General features: G+C 44.0%; 1 protein-coding gene across 1 annotated transcript; it reads right to left on the bottom strand.

Moving 5' to 3' along the window:
* Positions 1-11,056: 11,056 nt before the first annotated feature.
* Positions 11,057-17,575, bottom strand: LOC114703340 (beta-defensin 109-like). Its single transcript, XM_028884125.2, has 2 exons — positions 17,442-17,575; positions 11,057-11,390 (listed from the first exon to the last, which is right to left on the bottom strand). Exons 1-2 carry the CDS (start codon positions 17,497-17,499, stop codon positions 11,185-11,187), a joined length of 264 nt encoding a protein of 87 aa, XP_028739958.1. The 5' UTR covers positions 17,500-17,575; the 3' UTR covers positions 11,057-11,184.
* Positions 17,576-18,062: the final 487 nt, after the last annotated feature.

Raw genomic sequence — 18,062 nt, 5'->3', positions numbered from 1 at the left:
TCCCCAGGGTCCTTCAACATGCTGAGTTCCCTGATTAGTTAAGCAAGGGAACTCTTCAGCCCCATTTCTGAAGACATTCCCAATCTTCTCCCCAGATCCATTTTATAGCAACAGACACACACCTGAGTCTTTACTCTGGACCAGGGACTGTGTCTGTCCCATGTAGCCTTGTCCACCACAGGCAGAATGGAGTGAGCCCAGGATGCCACCTGATCTGAACTGTGCCAATGAAACCCTCCCCTAAGGGTAGAAATGAGACCGTTGGATGGGCACACCAACAGCTGCATTTGGCCCTGTGCATGGAAGGAAAGTTGAGCAGCTGATAAGAGTCAATGGACAGCAGTCACGGGCAGAGTTGACCCCAGTGACAGCCCTTCTCTGCTGGCCTGGCCCAGCTCTGCCTCTGTATCCTCCAAGGCTACCTGCTTACCTCATGCTGATAGCATCCTTGAGTAGGTTTCTGTTCTTCATAAACAATCTCTAGGACACTCACAAGTTATAGGAAATCCAGAGGTCTTCCTGGGATAGTCAACTAACTTTCAAAATAAGAATCTTTCACTGGGGAGCCTGGTGTGGTGGCACATGGCTTTAATCCAGCACTCAGGAGGCAGAGGTGCAGGTGGATCTCTGTGAGTTCAAAGCCAGTCAGGTCTACAAAGCAAGTTCCAGGACATCCAAGACTATTACACAGAGAAACCCTGTCTCAAGAGAAAAAAAAAAGAACATTTCTCTGGAAAGACGTGGGCCAGCATAATAATGAGTGGTTTCAGTCATCATAGGTCAGCATGATCCAATCCAGGAGCTTCTTTCCACTAAGACTTTTATCCAATATTGGGGACAGTCAAGAATTTGATGGGGTGGGGGATGGAGCAATGATGAGGGCTTAGACTCCCAGGGGAGGCAGGCCTGGGGTGGGGAAGGTACTGTTGGCTATTGGAAAATCTGCCCAAGATTCCTCTCGCTCCTAGTAACAGGGAAAATAGTTCATCAGCATTGTGTATATTATAAAAATACTCATCAGTATTTATAATGTATACAAGTCCTCCCAAGAAACTCATTATCTCAATGGAGGCTCATTATGAGGAGATTTGGGAGTGGAATTTATGTTGGACACAGTCTTCTAAATACAACAGCAAGGATTTTTATTACATGGGTACATGACTTGGAGCAAATCTCTCTCAATAAACTAATTAAGAAAGGATATAAAACCATGCTCTGGGAATGGTAACAGAGAGATGCCATGTTCTTAAAGTATCACTAAAATAGAAGATCCTAAAGATGCTTAAACTATGCAATGTCTCAGATGTGATCAACTGTAACAGCATTAAAGGCAACTGTCTGATGAGAAGTACAAATTGCACTTGGTACTGGCTAATTTTGTGTCAACTTGACACAAGCTAGAGTCATCTGAAAGGAAGGAACCTCAACTGAGAAAATGCCTCCTCTGTAAGATCCTGCTGTAGGATGTTTTCTTAATTAGTGATTGATGGGGGAGGGCCTAGCTCATTGTGGGTGGTGCCATCCCTGGGCTGGTGGTCCTGGGTTCTATAAGAAAGCAGGCTGAAGAAGCCAGTAAGCAGCACTCCTCCATGGCCTCTGCATCAGCTCCTGCCTCCAGGTTCCTGCCCTGCTTGAGTTCCTGTCCTGACTTTGTTTGATGATGAACAGTGATGTGGAAGTGTAAGTCAAATAAATCCTTTCCTCCTCAACCTGCTTTGGTCATGGTGTTTCATCACAGCAATAGCAACCATAATTAAGACCTGACAGTTCTTAAATATAGCATAGGAAAACTGACTGACATTTCCCTTAAGATGGGAAATGGGACCTACAGGAACCTGGGATGTAGCTCAGGGGTAGAAATCACCTTTCTAACTCTCACAAAACCTTGAGTTCAATTCCCAGTATAGAAAAATGAAGAGCATGCATTTAAAAAGACAGTGAGATGACTCCGGGGATAAAAACACTTGCCTAGGGACCTGAGTTTCATCCCTGGGGCCCACAAAGTGGAAGGAGTGAATGACTCCCAAAAGTTGTCCTCTGGCCTTCCACACAACAGGCACACACAAATAAATTAACTAATAAACAAATAAATAAATTGGTTTGAAATTTTTGATTTAAAAAAAAACAAACCTTTAGGGCTGGAGAGATGACTCAGCAGTTAAAAGCACTAGCTGCTCTTTCAGAGGACCCGTGTTCAATTCCCGGCACCCATAGGGTGGCTCACAACTGTCTGTAACTCTAGTTCCAGGAGATCCCACACTCACATAGATATACATGCAAGCAAAACACCAATAAAATAAACCAATTTAAAAAAACCAAAAAATAAAACCGTTAAAGCCATCTTGACTTAAAACTAAAATTGGGGCTGGCAAGATGGCTCAGCACGTGAAGAGGCTTCCTAAGCCTGAGGACCTGAGTTTGATCCCCATATCTCACAAGAGAAGAAGAGGACAAACTCCAAAACATTGTCCTCTGATCTCCATGCATGTACTTGTATTTTCTGTCTCTCTCTCTCTCTCTCTCTCTCTCTCTCTCTCTCTCTCTCTCCTGTGTGTGTGCGCGCGCATGTGTATTAAAATTAAAATTGTTTAAGTAAAAATTTAAAAATTTAGCTTAACTTTTAAAGATCAATTTGGTTATTGGCCAATGGGTTGAATTCTCTGCCCCTTGTACTGTGTACCAGGGAACACTGTTGTTCTGTTCCTGGGCAGATCCTGGTGTTGAAAGACAGACAGAGGCTGCTGCACAGGCTGACACCATCTGGTGAGCCCGGGCACCCACGTGCTAACCTTACAAATTATACTCAGGGGATTTCAAAGCCAGTGGGGTGGAGCCTCCCTAGAAAGTCTATCCAGAGATACCAGCTTGTCACTGGGGTTCTGGCCATAGGGTTGGCGTGGTCAAGGAAGAATTGGGGTCCTTCCATCTTACCCTCAGCTCCAACACTCCCTTATCCAGTTCCATTCATTTCACAAATACTTCTCAAGGGCCAGCAAAAGGGCTCCTTGCTGCCCAGTGCGCACCAGGCAGCAGCAGACAACCCCCACCTCCACGGGAGGCATGGCCAAGCTGAAATAGTGCAGGCTGCTAGGAAGACGTGGGGTGGGGCAGGGTGGCTCGTGCAACCGTGAAGGGACGGTTCGGCCAAGTCATAGGAGAGAGGCAAGGATAAGCAGATGGAAGGCCAGAAAGAGGAAGGAGTGTGGGGCGGGGGGGGGGGGGGTTCACCCAGAGAGTGCCGGTTAGTGAGCAAACCGGAAGTTCCAGGGTCAGTGCCAGCAAACACTATCAACTTGCATGACACAAGCGGAGGCCAACTGAAGCAGTCACGCAGATGTGTTCATCTGAGGTCCCTCTGCCAGCTTTGTTAAAGAAGCCTTTGGTGAGAGTCAGTGGGAAGAGAGTCCTCCAAGAGCACACAGCGGCCAAGGTCTTGAGACCAGAGTGGCAGCATCGGAGCTGAAGATTGAAGGCAAGTTTCAGAGGTGTCTGGAAGGCACTGCGGATGGAGTGGGTGAGGCCAGGACGGGGACTATCAGGGATGAGTGAGCAGTGCACACAAGGGTCAGGCCAGCTCCCACCACGGGGCGAGTTAAGGAGCAGGTCTCAGAGGGGTGACGAAGGCCAGTGTTGGCCATGCTGAGTTTGGGGTATTTGAGATCTAGACTTGAAGTTCAGAGAAGAAATCTGGGCTGGGCAGAGGCCCCAGGACACATGATAGTGTGGGAGAAGAGGCAGAGGAGAGAACGGGATAGGGCTGGGGGAATCTGATCTCTGCAGGCCTCATGAAGAGAAGCCGTCACCTAGGGCATGGCTTCTTAAACTTGCCCACTCATGACCCTTTTCACATTAGAAATCTGTACATGGCTTCAGAGGTATAAAAAAGTAGGTATGCAAGTCACACATGTATTGATAATAAGTCATAAAGAAATGTATTTTATAAGGTAGACACCTAATATCAACCTCCATGTGCATGTCTACCTGCATATACATGTGCACATGCATGAACATGTACATATCAACCTCCATGTGCATGTCTACCTGCATATACATGTGCACATGCATGAACATGTACACATCTGTGCATGTGCCACACACAAAAATAAGTATTCATTTTTGGCCTAGTTTGCTTTCTGTTGCTCTGTTAAATACCATAAACAAATGTGACTTGGGGATGAAAAGGTCTGTCTCACTTTACAGCTAGTAGTCCATCATGGAGGGAAGTCAAGGCAGGATCTCAAGGCAAGAGCTGAAGCAGAGACCGTGGAGGTGTGCTGCCAACTGGCTTGCTCCCCATGGCTTGCTCAGCCTGCCTCCCCATACCACTCAGTACCACCTTCCCAGGGGTGGCACTTCCCAGTGTGAACTGGGTCCTCCCCCATCAGTCCTGATCACAATGTCATCAGTCTGGTGAAGGCATTCTCTCTATTGAGGTTTATTTCCCCAGCTGACGTTTCCTTGTGTTAAAAACCAACCAGGACAACCCCCTTGTCAACTTAACATACCCAGTCCATCACCATCACATCAACCTTTCCTCTCTTGTCTATCCTCAGGGTTTCATGTTAATGCCAATATCCACAATGTAAAACCATTCCAGGGAGGACAAGGGTCGGGGTGGGGTGGGGAGAGCTTAGGGGAGCAGGAGGTTCTAGCTGGATCAGGAACAGAGTGGGAGAACAAGGAAAGAGATACCATGATAAATGAAGACACCATGGGAATAGGAAGAAGCAGAGTGCTGGGAAGGTCCCCAGAATCCACAATGATGACTCCACCATAGACTACTGGCAATGGTCAAGAGGGTGCCTGAGCTGACCTTCTCTGGTGATCAGATGGCCGAACACCCTAACTGTCATGATAGAACTCTCATCTAGTGACTGATGGAAGCAAATGCAGAGATTCACGGCTGGGTCCCAGGCAGAGCTCCAGGAGTTCAATCAATGAGAGAGAGGAGGGATTCTATGAGCAAGAGATATCGAGACCATGACTGGAAAAAGTACAGAGACAACTAGCCAAACTAGCGGAAACACATGAACTGTGGACCAAATAGCTGAGGAGCCCCCATGGTACTGGACTAGGCCCTCTGGATAAGTGAGACAGTTGTTTAGCTTGAACTGTTTAGGAGGCCCCCAGTGGAGCCGGGACCTGTCCCTAGTGCATGAGCCAGCTTTTTGGAGCCTAGTGCCTATGATGAGACACTTTGCACAGCCTTGGGTGCAGGGAGGAGGGTCTTGGACCTGCCCCCACTGAATGTACCAGGCTCTGCTGACTCCCCAGGGGAGACCTTGCCTTGGAGGGGGTGGGAATGGGGGATGCCTTAGGGGGGAAGGCTGGGAGGTAGGAGAAGGGAGGACAAGGAAATCTGTGGTTGATACATAAAATGAATAGAAAATCTTTTAATAAAAATTTTTTTTTAAAAATCCAACTTTGAAGAGTCACCACTGTCTTTAAAAATTGAAATGCTTTAAAAATCCAGTCTCTTTAAAGAATCCAAAATGTCTCTAAAAATTCAAAGTCTCTTAACTGTGGGCTCCTATGAAATAAGAAATAAATTACACACTTCTTATGCCAAGATGGAAGAACCAAGGCACAGCTACAATCAAAGCAAAGCAAAACAGAACTCCTACAATACTAATTACTGTAGCTCAATGGCCCACTTCCGGAATCCATGCATCGTCCTCTGGGAGCCAGAGGTCTTGGACAGCTCCACCTCTCTGGCTCTCCCATCCACAGCACATATAACTCATCGCATAGGCTTAGGGCATCCCCATACCACAGCTGCCGCTGTTCTTTGTGGCTCTTCAATGGTACTGGCATCTCCAAAATGCTGGGGTTTTCCCTGCGGCCTTAACCAGTAACTTCTCCTGCGCTCTCTTCAGGGACTCTGACCCGGCCAGGTGGCACTAAGTCTCAATTTTTCTCTATGTTCCCTGCAATCCTGGGCTTCCAACTGAGGCTGCACTTTCACTAATGGCCTCTCACAGTGCCAAGCCTTAGCTGATCTCCATGACCCCTTCATGCCTTCAAAATCAGTACCACCTGGGGAACTCTCACATGTTACTAATTTCAGATGCCAGCCAGAGACAACCTTGGCCCACTTTGGACCATGACTTCTGCATGCCGACTGTGAGGAATTAACTCCCAGAAGATTTCACTCTTATGATGCTGGGCTCTTAATCACAGCTGACTCTTCAGCCTCAGTGACCAGAAGACAGATCCTTAATTCAAAATATCACATGAGAGGCCCCAGTAGAGTCTTTAAGGGCCTCTCGAATCTCCCTCTGAAACTTCACAGCCAGGCCTCCATCGTCTGCTCTGCTCCCAGCTTTAATCTTACAAATTCCCACAAGAGCTCATTAAGCTCTGAACACATAGCAGCTTTTCAAGCGCAGAGTTCTAAAATCCTTCACGATCCTCCCATGACAACTTGGTCAGGTCTGCCATGGCATTAATTTACTCTCTGGTACCAATTTCTGTCCTAGTATAACTTTCTGTGGTTGTGATAAAGATCATGACTAAAAGCAACTTTGCCAGGGAGGAAAGAGTCTATCATCCCCGCTCACAGGTTACAGACTCTCATAAAGAGGAACCTGGGCATAGAAACTGAAGCAGAGGCCGTGGAGGAACACTGTTTGCTGGCTGGCTAGCCTGGACTTGCTCACCATTTTAATGCCACACAGGATCATCTTCCCAGTACACTATGACATGGCCCTCAGTGGCCTTGGCCCTCCCATATCAATCAATATTTAACAAACCGCACAGGAAATGCGATGGCCTCGATCTCTCAATTGACATTCTTCTTCCACAATGATTCTAGATTGTGTGAAGTTGACAAAACCCAACCAGAACATTTTAAAAAAGAAATTTATTTAAAAGCAATTCTTTATGTACATACATATATAATATATTACCATTTATTAATGACAAAGCAAATTTATATACTGAGATGGATGTGTTCATTTATTTTTACAAGAAGAATTAGATCTTGGCTGAAAGTTTGATATTATAGGACACATAGCATCTCTTGCTAACTACTTGCAGTCCCAGGAGCACTCTCAGATCTACTGACATCAGGGAGGCTGCATGGTGTGTGGTATGGACACTCGTGTGACCAGAGTCTCCTCCACTCCAGGGATGTCATCCGGCACTCACTCAAGTTGCCTGCCTTCCTTCACAAGAAGGATGCTCGGGTGTTTCTGATATTCAGCTTGAATGCCATGCGCACCTCCTGCCTCGAGGGAGCAAGCACTGGGGACCGGGCCTCTAAGGGCAGCACACTGGTCCGCGAAACATTTGGAGGCTCCTAGAGATCTCAGATCCCAGAGGTCTTCTCTGCCTTCAAGCACCTTCGACTCCTTCCTAAATCTCCGCTTGGATATCAAAACGGCTCCGAGTGTGAACGAAGCCTTGGAGACTTTAGCGCAGGCTGAAGAGCTGTGTGCAGAAAATGCCTGTCTTTGAGACAGTTGTCAGGAAAATGATGTCGCTTCCAAGACCCTGTCTGTGCAACGTGCCTCCTGTTGATGTTGAAAGGCTTCTTAGACTTCACGGGTGACAAAGTGTCGGGGGAGTGGGGTACCTTGAGTACCTTGACCTGCAGCCATTCATGTCAGAACCGAATAGAAGACCATTGGTGTATACCCTCTACGCTGTGATGGTCCATGTCGGTGTGACTTGTCTCAGAGGACGTTACTTCCGTTTTGTCAAAGCTGGCAATGGCCGGTGGTATAAGACGGATGATTCTAAGGTGGCAAGGTGTGATGTGACTTCTGTCCTGAGGGAGGCTGCCTGTGTGCTCTTCGACATCCAGCAGACTGATCTCAAAAAGGACAGTGTCACTGCGCCGGTAGGCAGAGTAAATAAGGCTCTTGGCCCCTGAATATCAGGTTGAGAAAACCCAGCAGAGAAAGATCAACGGAGGCTCTCACATGGAAACTGCAGAGCCACAGGGACACCGGGAGAATACAGCAACCGAAGAAATCTCCCCGGACCGCTGGAAAGCCCTCCAGGAACACAGCAGCTCGAAGCCTGTGCTGAATCGCACTGAAACCGCTCTGCCAGCCAACGCAGATTCACCAGTGCAGACACAGAGGGCACCGGGGGAAGAGCGGTCCTGACAAGGAGAATTACCCTTGTTGCCATTCCTCCAGGCTCCTGTCTGCTGCGGGCTGGAGGGTGGGGTAAGGGAGGGAGACTAAGAACAAGGGCAGGGGGCCTGGCTGTTCACTAGCTCTCATTCCTCTAGCTGACACCCAGAGAAACAGAGGGGAGACCCTTGGATCAGGAATGGATTCGCCCATCAGGCAGGACAGACTGTCTCACCCTTCAGGTGGTCTCCATTCGTCTGCTGTGGACTTGCCTGCTCCCCGCTGAGCCCCAAGAATGACAGATTTGAATGTAGAAGAAACTATTCAGGGTCTTGATAAAAGTTAAACCCTAGAAAGCTCCAGGATTCTTGGGAGCAGTCTGCAGCGCCCTCTGCTGGAGTTCATCGGCTTTGAGCAGGGTAGATTTACTGCCCACGAGCTTTTGATTGAGGATTTCGATTCAGCCAGTGATGCATTTGCCAAATCCAGGTTTGATAAATATTTCCTGTAAAAATTTTCTCTTGAATTTGCTGTGTGGAACACATTATAGGGATTTTTTTGATTCATTGTACTTGAAATGCAATTCTTTTGACCAAATAAATTCCACTACTTGACACTGCCAGTCTTAGATTTTGCAGTGAATGCAAACTGATCCTGGCCTCATAGATGTTTTCCCATGGTTTTCTTTAGATAGGTATATTTCTGAGACATGAATTACAATGAGTGAAAAGTTTACCTGTTAGAAATAATGTGAAGAAAAACAAGAGGATTCGAGTTTTACTTTAAAGAATGTCTGTCTTGGAATAGCAGGGCACAGGCACTCTGATGCTATGAAGCAGAAGTGGGGAAAAGTGTAGGTGTAGGAGAGGAAAGAGGAAGGGTGTTTGAAGATGCTGGCCGTGAGGCGGCAGCTAGAGAGACAGCTCTGAGATTAAGCGTACTGACCACACGAGAGAGCCAACACAGTTAGCGCAGGTGCAGGTGAGCCAGTCCTGAAACTGTGACCATGGGAAAACTGTCCCCATTTCCCATCTGGCAGACCAACCCTACAGATGCCCAGGCCCAGGGTTATGACTCGCAGACCCGAAGTTACAGGATCTCCACAACACAGGGCGGCAGCTGGATGTCCAGGAAGAGTCCTAGTGTGGTCCCAGCATCGAACACGTAATGTTGACCAGGGGGCCTCGAACCAGACCAATGACTCTTTGCAATGAACGCTTGCAGGTAGAGATGTGTGGTCAAAGGGGTATATGGAGTGACTTGTTGGGTCACACTGCAGCTTCCATAACGAAAGTTTTAATTCCTTCCCTTTTAAAAATTTTCTCATTTTATTCTCTTCCCTTTTTTCACTTGAATTTTTTTTATTGGGGGGGGGGGATTGATGTGCAGTGGCAGAGAGCAGATGCGAAGGGACAAGGAATGAATGGGATCAAGATACGTGATGTTAAAAACACATAACATAAATGTAAAAGAAAAAGGACCCAGATCTGATTCTCAGCACCCACACTGCCCCTCACAACTTTCTGTAACTCCAGTTCCAGGGGATCAACTACCTCTTCTGACCTCTGCAGGCACTGGACACACATGATGCATGGACATACACACAGACAATAACCCCCACACATAAAAATCAATCAATCAATCAATCAATCAATGAATTAATAGTCGGAGACAATCCTTTACAAATCCACTTCTGCGTTGAGGCCTGAGCCAGAGGGGAGGTATTGCTACATTCAGCTAAGGTAAATGAGACCTGTGGAGAGACACAGTCAGAGGGAGGAGGCTGTATCAGGAAGGGGCACCGACAGCCTGTGCCTACAGCACTTTACCAGATTTACAGTAAAGTGTTAGTTCTTGGGTGGGAATATTGTTTGTCTGGGTAAGTGTAAGGCGTACATAATCTGTAAATGACCACGCCGTGTGTTCAGAGGAGCAAAACGTCAAACTGTTAGCTTTGAACTTCTACTTTTGAAGGATTTAAAAAGTAAAAATTTAAAATTTTTAAATTTAAAACAAAAAATGGGTTAAAAAATTTAAATTAATCAATAAAAATTTTATTTTTCTATTGATTAATTTAAAATTTCTATTTCTATTGATTAATGAAGCTGGAAGGTTTTTTTAGCCTCTTCCATTCATTTTCAGCCTCTCTCTCTCTCTCTGTCTCTGTCTCTCTATGTCTCTCTCTGTCTCTGTCTCTGTCTCTCTCCCTCTCTCTCCTTCCTTCTCCTCTCTCCATCCTCTCCGTTTTCCTTTCTACTTTCCCATGTTTCTGATTCATTTCATACACTTGACGTCTTCATGTATTATGCCAAATCATTTTCTCCTGGCCTTACGCCAGTCCTCTCCCCTCTCCCTAGTGATCTCTTCTCTCCACTCTGATATGATCTGGAAACCCTCCATGTCCTGTTTTTTAATTTATTTGTTCCATTTGTGCAGATTTAACGATGACTTCTATCTTCATTGTTGCCAGTTGTTAATCTATTGAGTTTCGATTATAGTTGGAAAAACATTTTTAATTTAAAAAAAAAGTATTGGTTTTTCCAGATAAGGTTTTTCAGCATAGTCCCAGGTATCCTGGATCTCCCTCTGTAGATCAGGCTGGCCTCAAATTCACAGAGATCTGCCTGCCTCTGCCTCCTGAGTGCTGGGATTAAAGACGTGTGCCACAACTGCCCAGCCTGGAAATAGGATTTTAAAAATTGTTCTTAGTTTTATTTTATGGTTATTTGTATTTAGCCTGCATGTATTTATGTATGTGTAACTTGTGTATGTCTGGTACCTGTGAAGTCAGAAGAGAGTGTTGGATCCCCTGGAACTGGAGTTAGAGATGGTTATGAGCCAACCTGTGGGTGCTAGGAAACTGAACACAGGTTCTCCAGGAGAGTAACCATTTCTCCAGCTCAAAGGGAGGTTCTCATATTTAAATATTTTGCTTAAATTTGGAAATGTCATAAAGAAAGGATATCCGAGCATATTTGAAACCTATATTTAGTTTTATTGGCAAGCTGACTAGAATCTGGTTAAAGAGCTGGAAGCATTCAGTGTGAAGATTCTATTGCTTTGGGGGCACAAGCCTCTCTGCGTGGTGTTCACCATGGCTTTATTTGATCTTGCTCTTGAGGGGTTCTTGGTAGTCTGAAAAGATAACTGGTGTCGGGATTGGTACGAGAACCCACCACATCCTGCAGCATTTCCATTTTCTTCGGCAAGCACCGATTTCATCTTCTATGACTTTGCAAACGTCTCGTCTGCAAATGCCCTCCAGATAGAGACAGTGTCTCTCGGAAGCACCAAAGCCACTTCTAACTGCAGAGAAGAAACCAGGGAAGCAGTTAGCCCAGTGTGTAAATGCCAAAGCATCAATGACCTTGCATGGGAGGACATCATAATTCTGGGCTGAGTACCTCTTTCTGTGAGGAAAGGAAGCCAGATCAAAGATCCCCTTTGCAGCTCCTCCACATTGACCCTCTCTCCCTTCTCCTAACAGCTCACTTATCCACAGCTTTCTCCTTGATTTCCTTACAAATATGTGGAAAGTCTAGATAAAGCTTCAGACGTTACTTTGTTAAATATCAGACTGAAATGAGGACAGAGACAAAATAGATGCCCTAAGTATACTGATGTCTTCATGGCTTTACTCCTTTATATAAAATGTCAACACATTCTTGCTATTCACTCACCAAACACTTTTCTTTATAATAATAGAACAGTACAAATGACATAAAGAGTCCCTTATTTATACAGTGGTTACAATTGATTGGGAAATCTAACCATACAAAAAACAAAAACAAACAAACAAACCATGGAGTAATGAGGTAATTCAAAACGTGGCAAATGTTTCAGACAAAATAATACAGTAATGAATCAGATATAGCCTGGGGGATAGAATTGGTAAGATGGACATAGACCACTTTCTGAGGTCATGAAAACAATAAGCAATTATCCCAGTCAAAGTACAAAGAACACACAGGACAGCGAGAACTGTCTAAGACCCAGACTAAGACTTGGATGGATGGAGCAGATCAGAATAAGTCAGGTGAGATTAAACACAGGATTAAGCTTGTACCAGGCTTGTGGACCACGGTAAGGGTGAAGATTCACACCTCTAATGTGTGGTTGCCTGACCTGATCTTGATCTCCCTTCATGACACTTATGGCAGTTGTCTCAACGTTTACTGTTCTCACTTTTTCTTGCCTTCTTTCCCTCTCTCCCTTTTGAGAGGGCAGAATCGAGGTTTCATAGGAAAACAGTGTAAGGTAGTCAGTTGTGGTGCTAGTCTATGCTAAGCTAATATTCCTATTTTATTATTTTTAATTGATATATACATATAATGCTATACAGCATGAGGTTGTATATTATTAGTCCATATTGTGGAATCACTGTTTCCATTGGGTGGGGCTGTCTGTGTGTTGGAGCTGGTGTCTGTGGTACCGATATACACTGGGAGAAAGTTAACTCCTTATAGCAGTGACTATAAATTTTACATTTCAGGTAGACTTTGACCACTGGTGTACATTTGACACTCACCACAGTGGCTTTAAAATCTGGTGCATGAGTGAGTTCACTATGGTGACTGATTTAGTAACTGGTGCAGAGGTGCTGTGGGATGTCTTTCTGTATGATGTGAATATGTGTTGCTCTGATTGGTTGATTAATAAAGCTATATTGGCCTATGGCAAGGTAGCTTAGAGGCAGACAGGAAATATAGGCAGATAGACAGGAAGAAGAAAAGAGAGGAGAGAGATGCCAGACTGCCACCCAAGGAACAACATGCCAACAGATCAGTAAGGCCATGGAACATGTTGCAAAACATAGATTAATAGAAATGGGTTAATTTAAGATATAAGAGCTAGCTAGCAAGAAGCTTGAGCCATAGGCCATCCAGTTCATAATTAATATAAGCCTCTGTGTGTTTACTTGGGTCTGAGTGGCTGCAGGACCAGGCGGGGCACAGGAAAACTTCTGACTACACACAGGCATGTGCAGAGAGCTGTTAGTTCATGAACTCTGCTTGTGAAGAAGCTCAATATATGAATGGCTCAGTATTTGAGGAGTGAGTGAGTATAGGTAATAAGAAAAAGAGCTGGGTTCTGGTATTGGGCCCAGTTGGAATGTTTGCAACACTGATGATCAAAGACATGATCCTGGTAGGAGAGTTGGTAGCTCCAGTCTTGGAGTGAAACAATGGTGCCTACTTCTTTGTAGAGGTGGCTAAGGTGAGCATCATCTCTCTGTTTCCATATCCCTGGGAGAATTGGTTACCGGTTACCCCAATGGCAGAAGATACCAGTGTCCTTTGCAGAGCAGGCTGCTTGAGGACCACGAGTGTCGCTAATAATGGTGATGTCTGCTTTTCATTTTCGCTCATGGCCATCTCTTGCAGTCTTTGGGTGCCAATCTCACAGAAACCCGTTCTGTGTGAATAATAAGATTTTCCTTTCCTTTTTTCTCCACTGTGCTCCTGGGCATCCTTAAATGGCCCTGGGGCCCTCACAGGATACTTTGGTTAAACAATTGTTATAAGTATCACGTGTGTGAGAGTGGGATGGAAGCCAGTATCTCCTGCTCTCCATCTTCATGGAATCACTGCTCCAAGCTGAAATTCTGGTCTTTCTTCATGTTTTGTTCGACTTGGAAGGAAGCAGGAGTTGCTTTTTCTCTCCATGTTTTGTCCTGAACCATCTACTTCAGAGGTTAAGTGTATCTTAGTCATAGACTACCAGTTTTCTGTGCCTGTCGTGTGTCAGGGGTGGCATAGAAAAAACATGAAAATACTATAGATGAGAGAAAGAATAGGCAAGCATGAAGAATATAAACTATAGACAGAAAATGTTGAAAAAGCAAACAAAATGTTAATGACAGATTATATAATGGTGACAGGAGAATTTGTGAAAAAAGAGACATATTTAAATTATTTACCCAGACAGCAGCACTGAAACCAGAGACTGATATAACTATGGCAAATCACAAAAGGAAAGCATAAGAGGGTCAACATTTCCAGGGGGTTTCAATAAGAAGTCATGTAGAAACACAACCCCAGTCAATCAAGGCAGAACTTTAGGAGATACTCTATAAATGCCAATTAATTATAAACATGAAAAAAGAAATATAAGGTAGCAAATACTCTGAGACATAATTTATAACACGGGCCCAGCAAAAATGAAGGTAAATATAAGTGTGCTCGTAAAAGAAATGTCAAAAAAGTATCTATCTATTGTTGTAGAATTGGGTTCTCAGGAGTTCCACCTTCCAAGAAAAAAATTAAGTAGGGGCCTAAAAAGGTAGGTCAACATTAAAAGCATTGACTGCTCCTCCCAAAGACCTGGATTAGGTTCCCAGCACCCACATGGTAGCTCATAGCCATCTGTAACTCCAGTTCCAGAGGATTCAATGTCCTCCTCTGGCCTCCATGGGTACTGCATGCATGTGGTGTTCCGACAAATTCAGGCAAACCCTCAGACATATAAAATAAAAATAAATACATCTTTTAATAAAATTGAAATGCTTTACCAAGTCATATGCAAGAAAGAAAACACTAAAGAATGATCATGGAGGAAACAATGTAATGTAGACCGTTTTCAGAGCTGAGTTCAAATTCTGTGTTAATACCACTAAATTGATTATATTAACAAGTGTTCTCCAACATTTGTAGATCCAGAAAGAGCAGAAATAAATGCTACTCAGTTTGGGATATAAAAAGTTACAAAAGCAATTGTTCTCTTCCTAAGAAAGAGCACAAGTTGGACAGTGCTTTTAAAATAGATCCTGGGGTTTAGAGCTCACTGCAGGAGCTGAGGACTTAGTGGAAACTAACTGAGGTTTGTCCAGCTAAAGGGAAGAGACTGGCAGATGTTTTCATGTGTGGTTGATTGGCAGGAGAAAGAAGCAGCTCCCGTTGGCAGGAATGAGAAGAGAGTCCTAGATTTCAAACGAACATCTGAAGGTAGAGGGCGATGTGTTTTTTGTTGTTGTTTTGTTTTTGTTTGGCTTTTTTTTTTTTTTTCCAATACAGGGTTTCTCTATGTAACAGCCTTGACTGTCCTGGAACTGGCTCTGTAGACCAGGCTGGCCTCAAACTCACAGAGATCTGCCTGCCTCTGCCTCCCAAGTGCTGGGATTAAAGACATGTGCTACAACCACCTTGCTACAAAACTAATTTTGTGGCTGGGGGGAGTCACTACAACATGAAGAACTGTATTAAAGGGTTGCAGCATTAGGAAGGTTGAGAACCACTGTTTATAAGATACATAGGGCAACTCCATGTGGTGGGCGTGCAGGGGCTATTCCAATTTGAGGTCTTAATGGGAGACTATTAAGACCTTACTTGGAGTCACAGATCACAACCTCCACCCCTGTAAAGGGAACATGGGGGCTGAGAGAAAAAGTTCCTCTCTCTTTAGTTACAAACAGGCACATAGACAGACTGGTAAGATTTGATGAGAGCAGAAGACAGGACACACTGTGGGTATGAGGCACCTGGTACCCGAAATAGCCTGAGAGACAGGAACTCCAACAGAGTCCCTTTGAGGTACAGCAACAGAGAATCCCTGATGATAAGTGGAGATCCAAGAGGCCCCCCCTGGCATGGTGGCCACAGCACTCCAGTGGCAGAAACCACTCATAGAGGAATATGAAAAAAAATATGAGTTCTATTTTAGACATATTAATTTTGAAATCAAACATCTAAATAGAGAGTGCCATTGGATCGTTCATTCCAAGACTAAAGTTCATTCCAAGTTCTAAAGAAAAGTCCAAGGGAGACTAGCTAAGTCCTTTAACAAGTGAATGGCTGTGGACTAGAGGAGAGGACCAGGCACTGAGCCCTGGGGCTCCCCTCCAGGAAGAATCACCGGAAAAGATGAGGAAGCAGCGACAGAAACTGAGGAGGAGCCATTCATGAGGTAGACTGAGAATCAAGTGAAGCTTCCCTTCTGGAATATTCGGTTGAATATTATAAAGAGGGAAGGGGCTGACTTTGGAAAAGTCTGTTAACAATGATAAATGGCCGGTTGGGCCAACAGCAAGGTGATTATTAATGCCTTCTGTGGGGAGGAAGAGGAAGCTTTTTTTTTTTTTTTTAAATGAGTGGGTAAAGACAAAAGCAATTTCAATAGCAGAGTGGGAGGCTTAGGGGGAATGTTTGATGGGGATAGATTTAAGAGAATGAAAGGAGATGATTTCAAGAGCAAGAGTACAGATCATGATTTTAAGGCGTTTTTCCACAAAATGGAACAGGAAAAGCAAAGACAGTTTTGTTTTTAAGACCAGATAAACATTCAAGTATTTGTATCTTAATGGTGATAAACCAGTAGGAATATGATTAATGTAAAATCACTGATATAATGAACTGCAGCAGAAAGATCCCCAAATTCACAAGAGGAGGTGGATATATTACACACATTTATAATAAATCTTCCAGCTTTTCTTTGAGTGTTGGAAACACTTATTGTGAAATAGCTATTTTAAGTATGTTCTAATCTTTTCTCGATCCATATTACCAGATTACTATGAAGTATGCTATTCTTTCAATAAACACCTTTTCTGTCTTGTTGATCTTTTGGTTCCTTTCTTGTATTTGTTAGCTCCTTTCTGATTTATTCTTTGGATTTATCGTGATATCTCTTCTAACATCCCTCTAATGCATGTTCAGCCTACTAAATTTTTGAAGTTGTTTGCCATTCTTTACATCCATCCTTACGTTTTCAATTATTGCACATGAACCCATTCCACACTAAGCCATTGCAACGTTGTGTCTTTGCTTATTATTAGTCTGTAGTTGTCCCCTTCTCATCCCATGGTCTATTTTGCAAAGCATTTTTCATGGATAACAACTTTCACAAAGCGTATTACTTAGGGAGTTGTTGGTTTATATTTTGACCCATTTTACAAAGCCAATAAGCTCCCTCGATAACTTCCTATTGGCCAACAGGGACTCTCAGACTTTTCACTTGTTTGGAAATAATCACTTGGTAGGTTTGTCTCCCCCACTCCCCAACCCCCCACCTCCATCAAATTTCTAGGTCTTTGTGACCGTCTCCCTGATGAGATTCCATCCTTCTCTTCTGACAGAGTAGATGTCATCATGGATGTTCCTGCCAGTGTCCTAGAAGATTTAGGCATCTACAGAGAACTCCCCATGCCTTGTAAGGAACCTGGAGACACAAAGAAAGGATATAGTACAATGTGATCGCATTTGGCATTTGGGTTAATGGCAATGGATGTCTAGTTTACTCTGACATAATCTTAGTGGAGCTGTTGATATTGTTTTCTGAACCTGTGAAATTAATTAATTTCTGACCTACCAGAGAGACTTTTAAACTGAAGACCTTCCCCTCTATAATTAGCCATCAACTTACCTGGAGGTAAGAGGGCCAAAAGGAAGAGGAGAGTGTGGAGGAGCAGATGGAATCTCATGGCTGAAAGGTCTGTAATGTGATGATGTAGCGATCTGGTGGAGTCTGAGGTCTTGGAGTATGGCAGATGCAGAGCTTTTATGATGGCCCTAGGTCTGTGGTTTGTTCTTGACTAGCAGAGCCTAACCAAAAGAGAATAACTCATTCTCCCACACCAAATCTCCAGGCACACAAAAGGACATAAATGTGGCAATAACTTGATGAGTGAGAAAACAGTAGACCCAAGATAGCCAATGTAGTCACTGAGGGAAAGAACAAAGTCAAAAAACAGACAATACCTAACTTCAATACTTTCTGTAATATAAATTCACAATAATCCAGATGTATCACAAAATAGTACATCAATGCATCAATAGAAGAAGATGAAAGTCCCAGAATTAGACTTAGAAAAAAATGGTTGCTTTTTTTTGACAGAAACCAAAGGTAACTCAGTGGGAAAAAAATACATTTCTCAACAAATAGTGCTACAGCAAAACCTGAAACCCACGTTTAGAACTATGTATCTAATACATACCTTATAACTGTCACAAAAATTAAGTTAAGATAAATGGCATTTTGCAACAT

This window comes from Peromyscus leucopus, chromosome 9, assembly GCF_004664715.2.
Source record: "Peromyscus leucopus breed LL Stock chromosome 9, UCI_PerLeu_2.1, whole genome shotgun sequence".
Classification (NCBI taxonomy): Eukaryota; Metazoa; Chordata; class Mammalia; order Rodentia; family Cricetidae; genus Peromyscus; species Peromyscus leucopus.
This window is presented reverse-complemented; position numbering and strand designations above follow the sequence as displayed.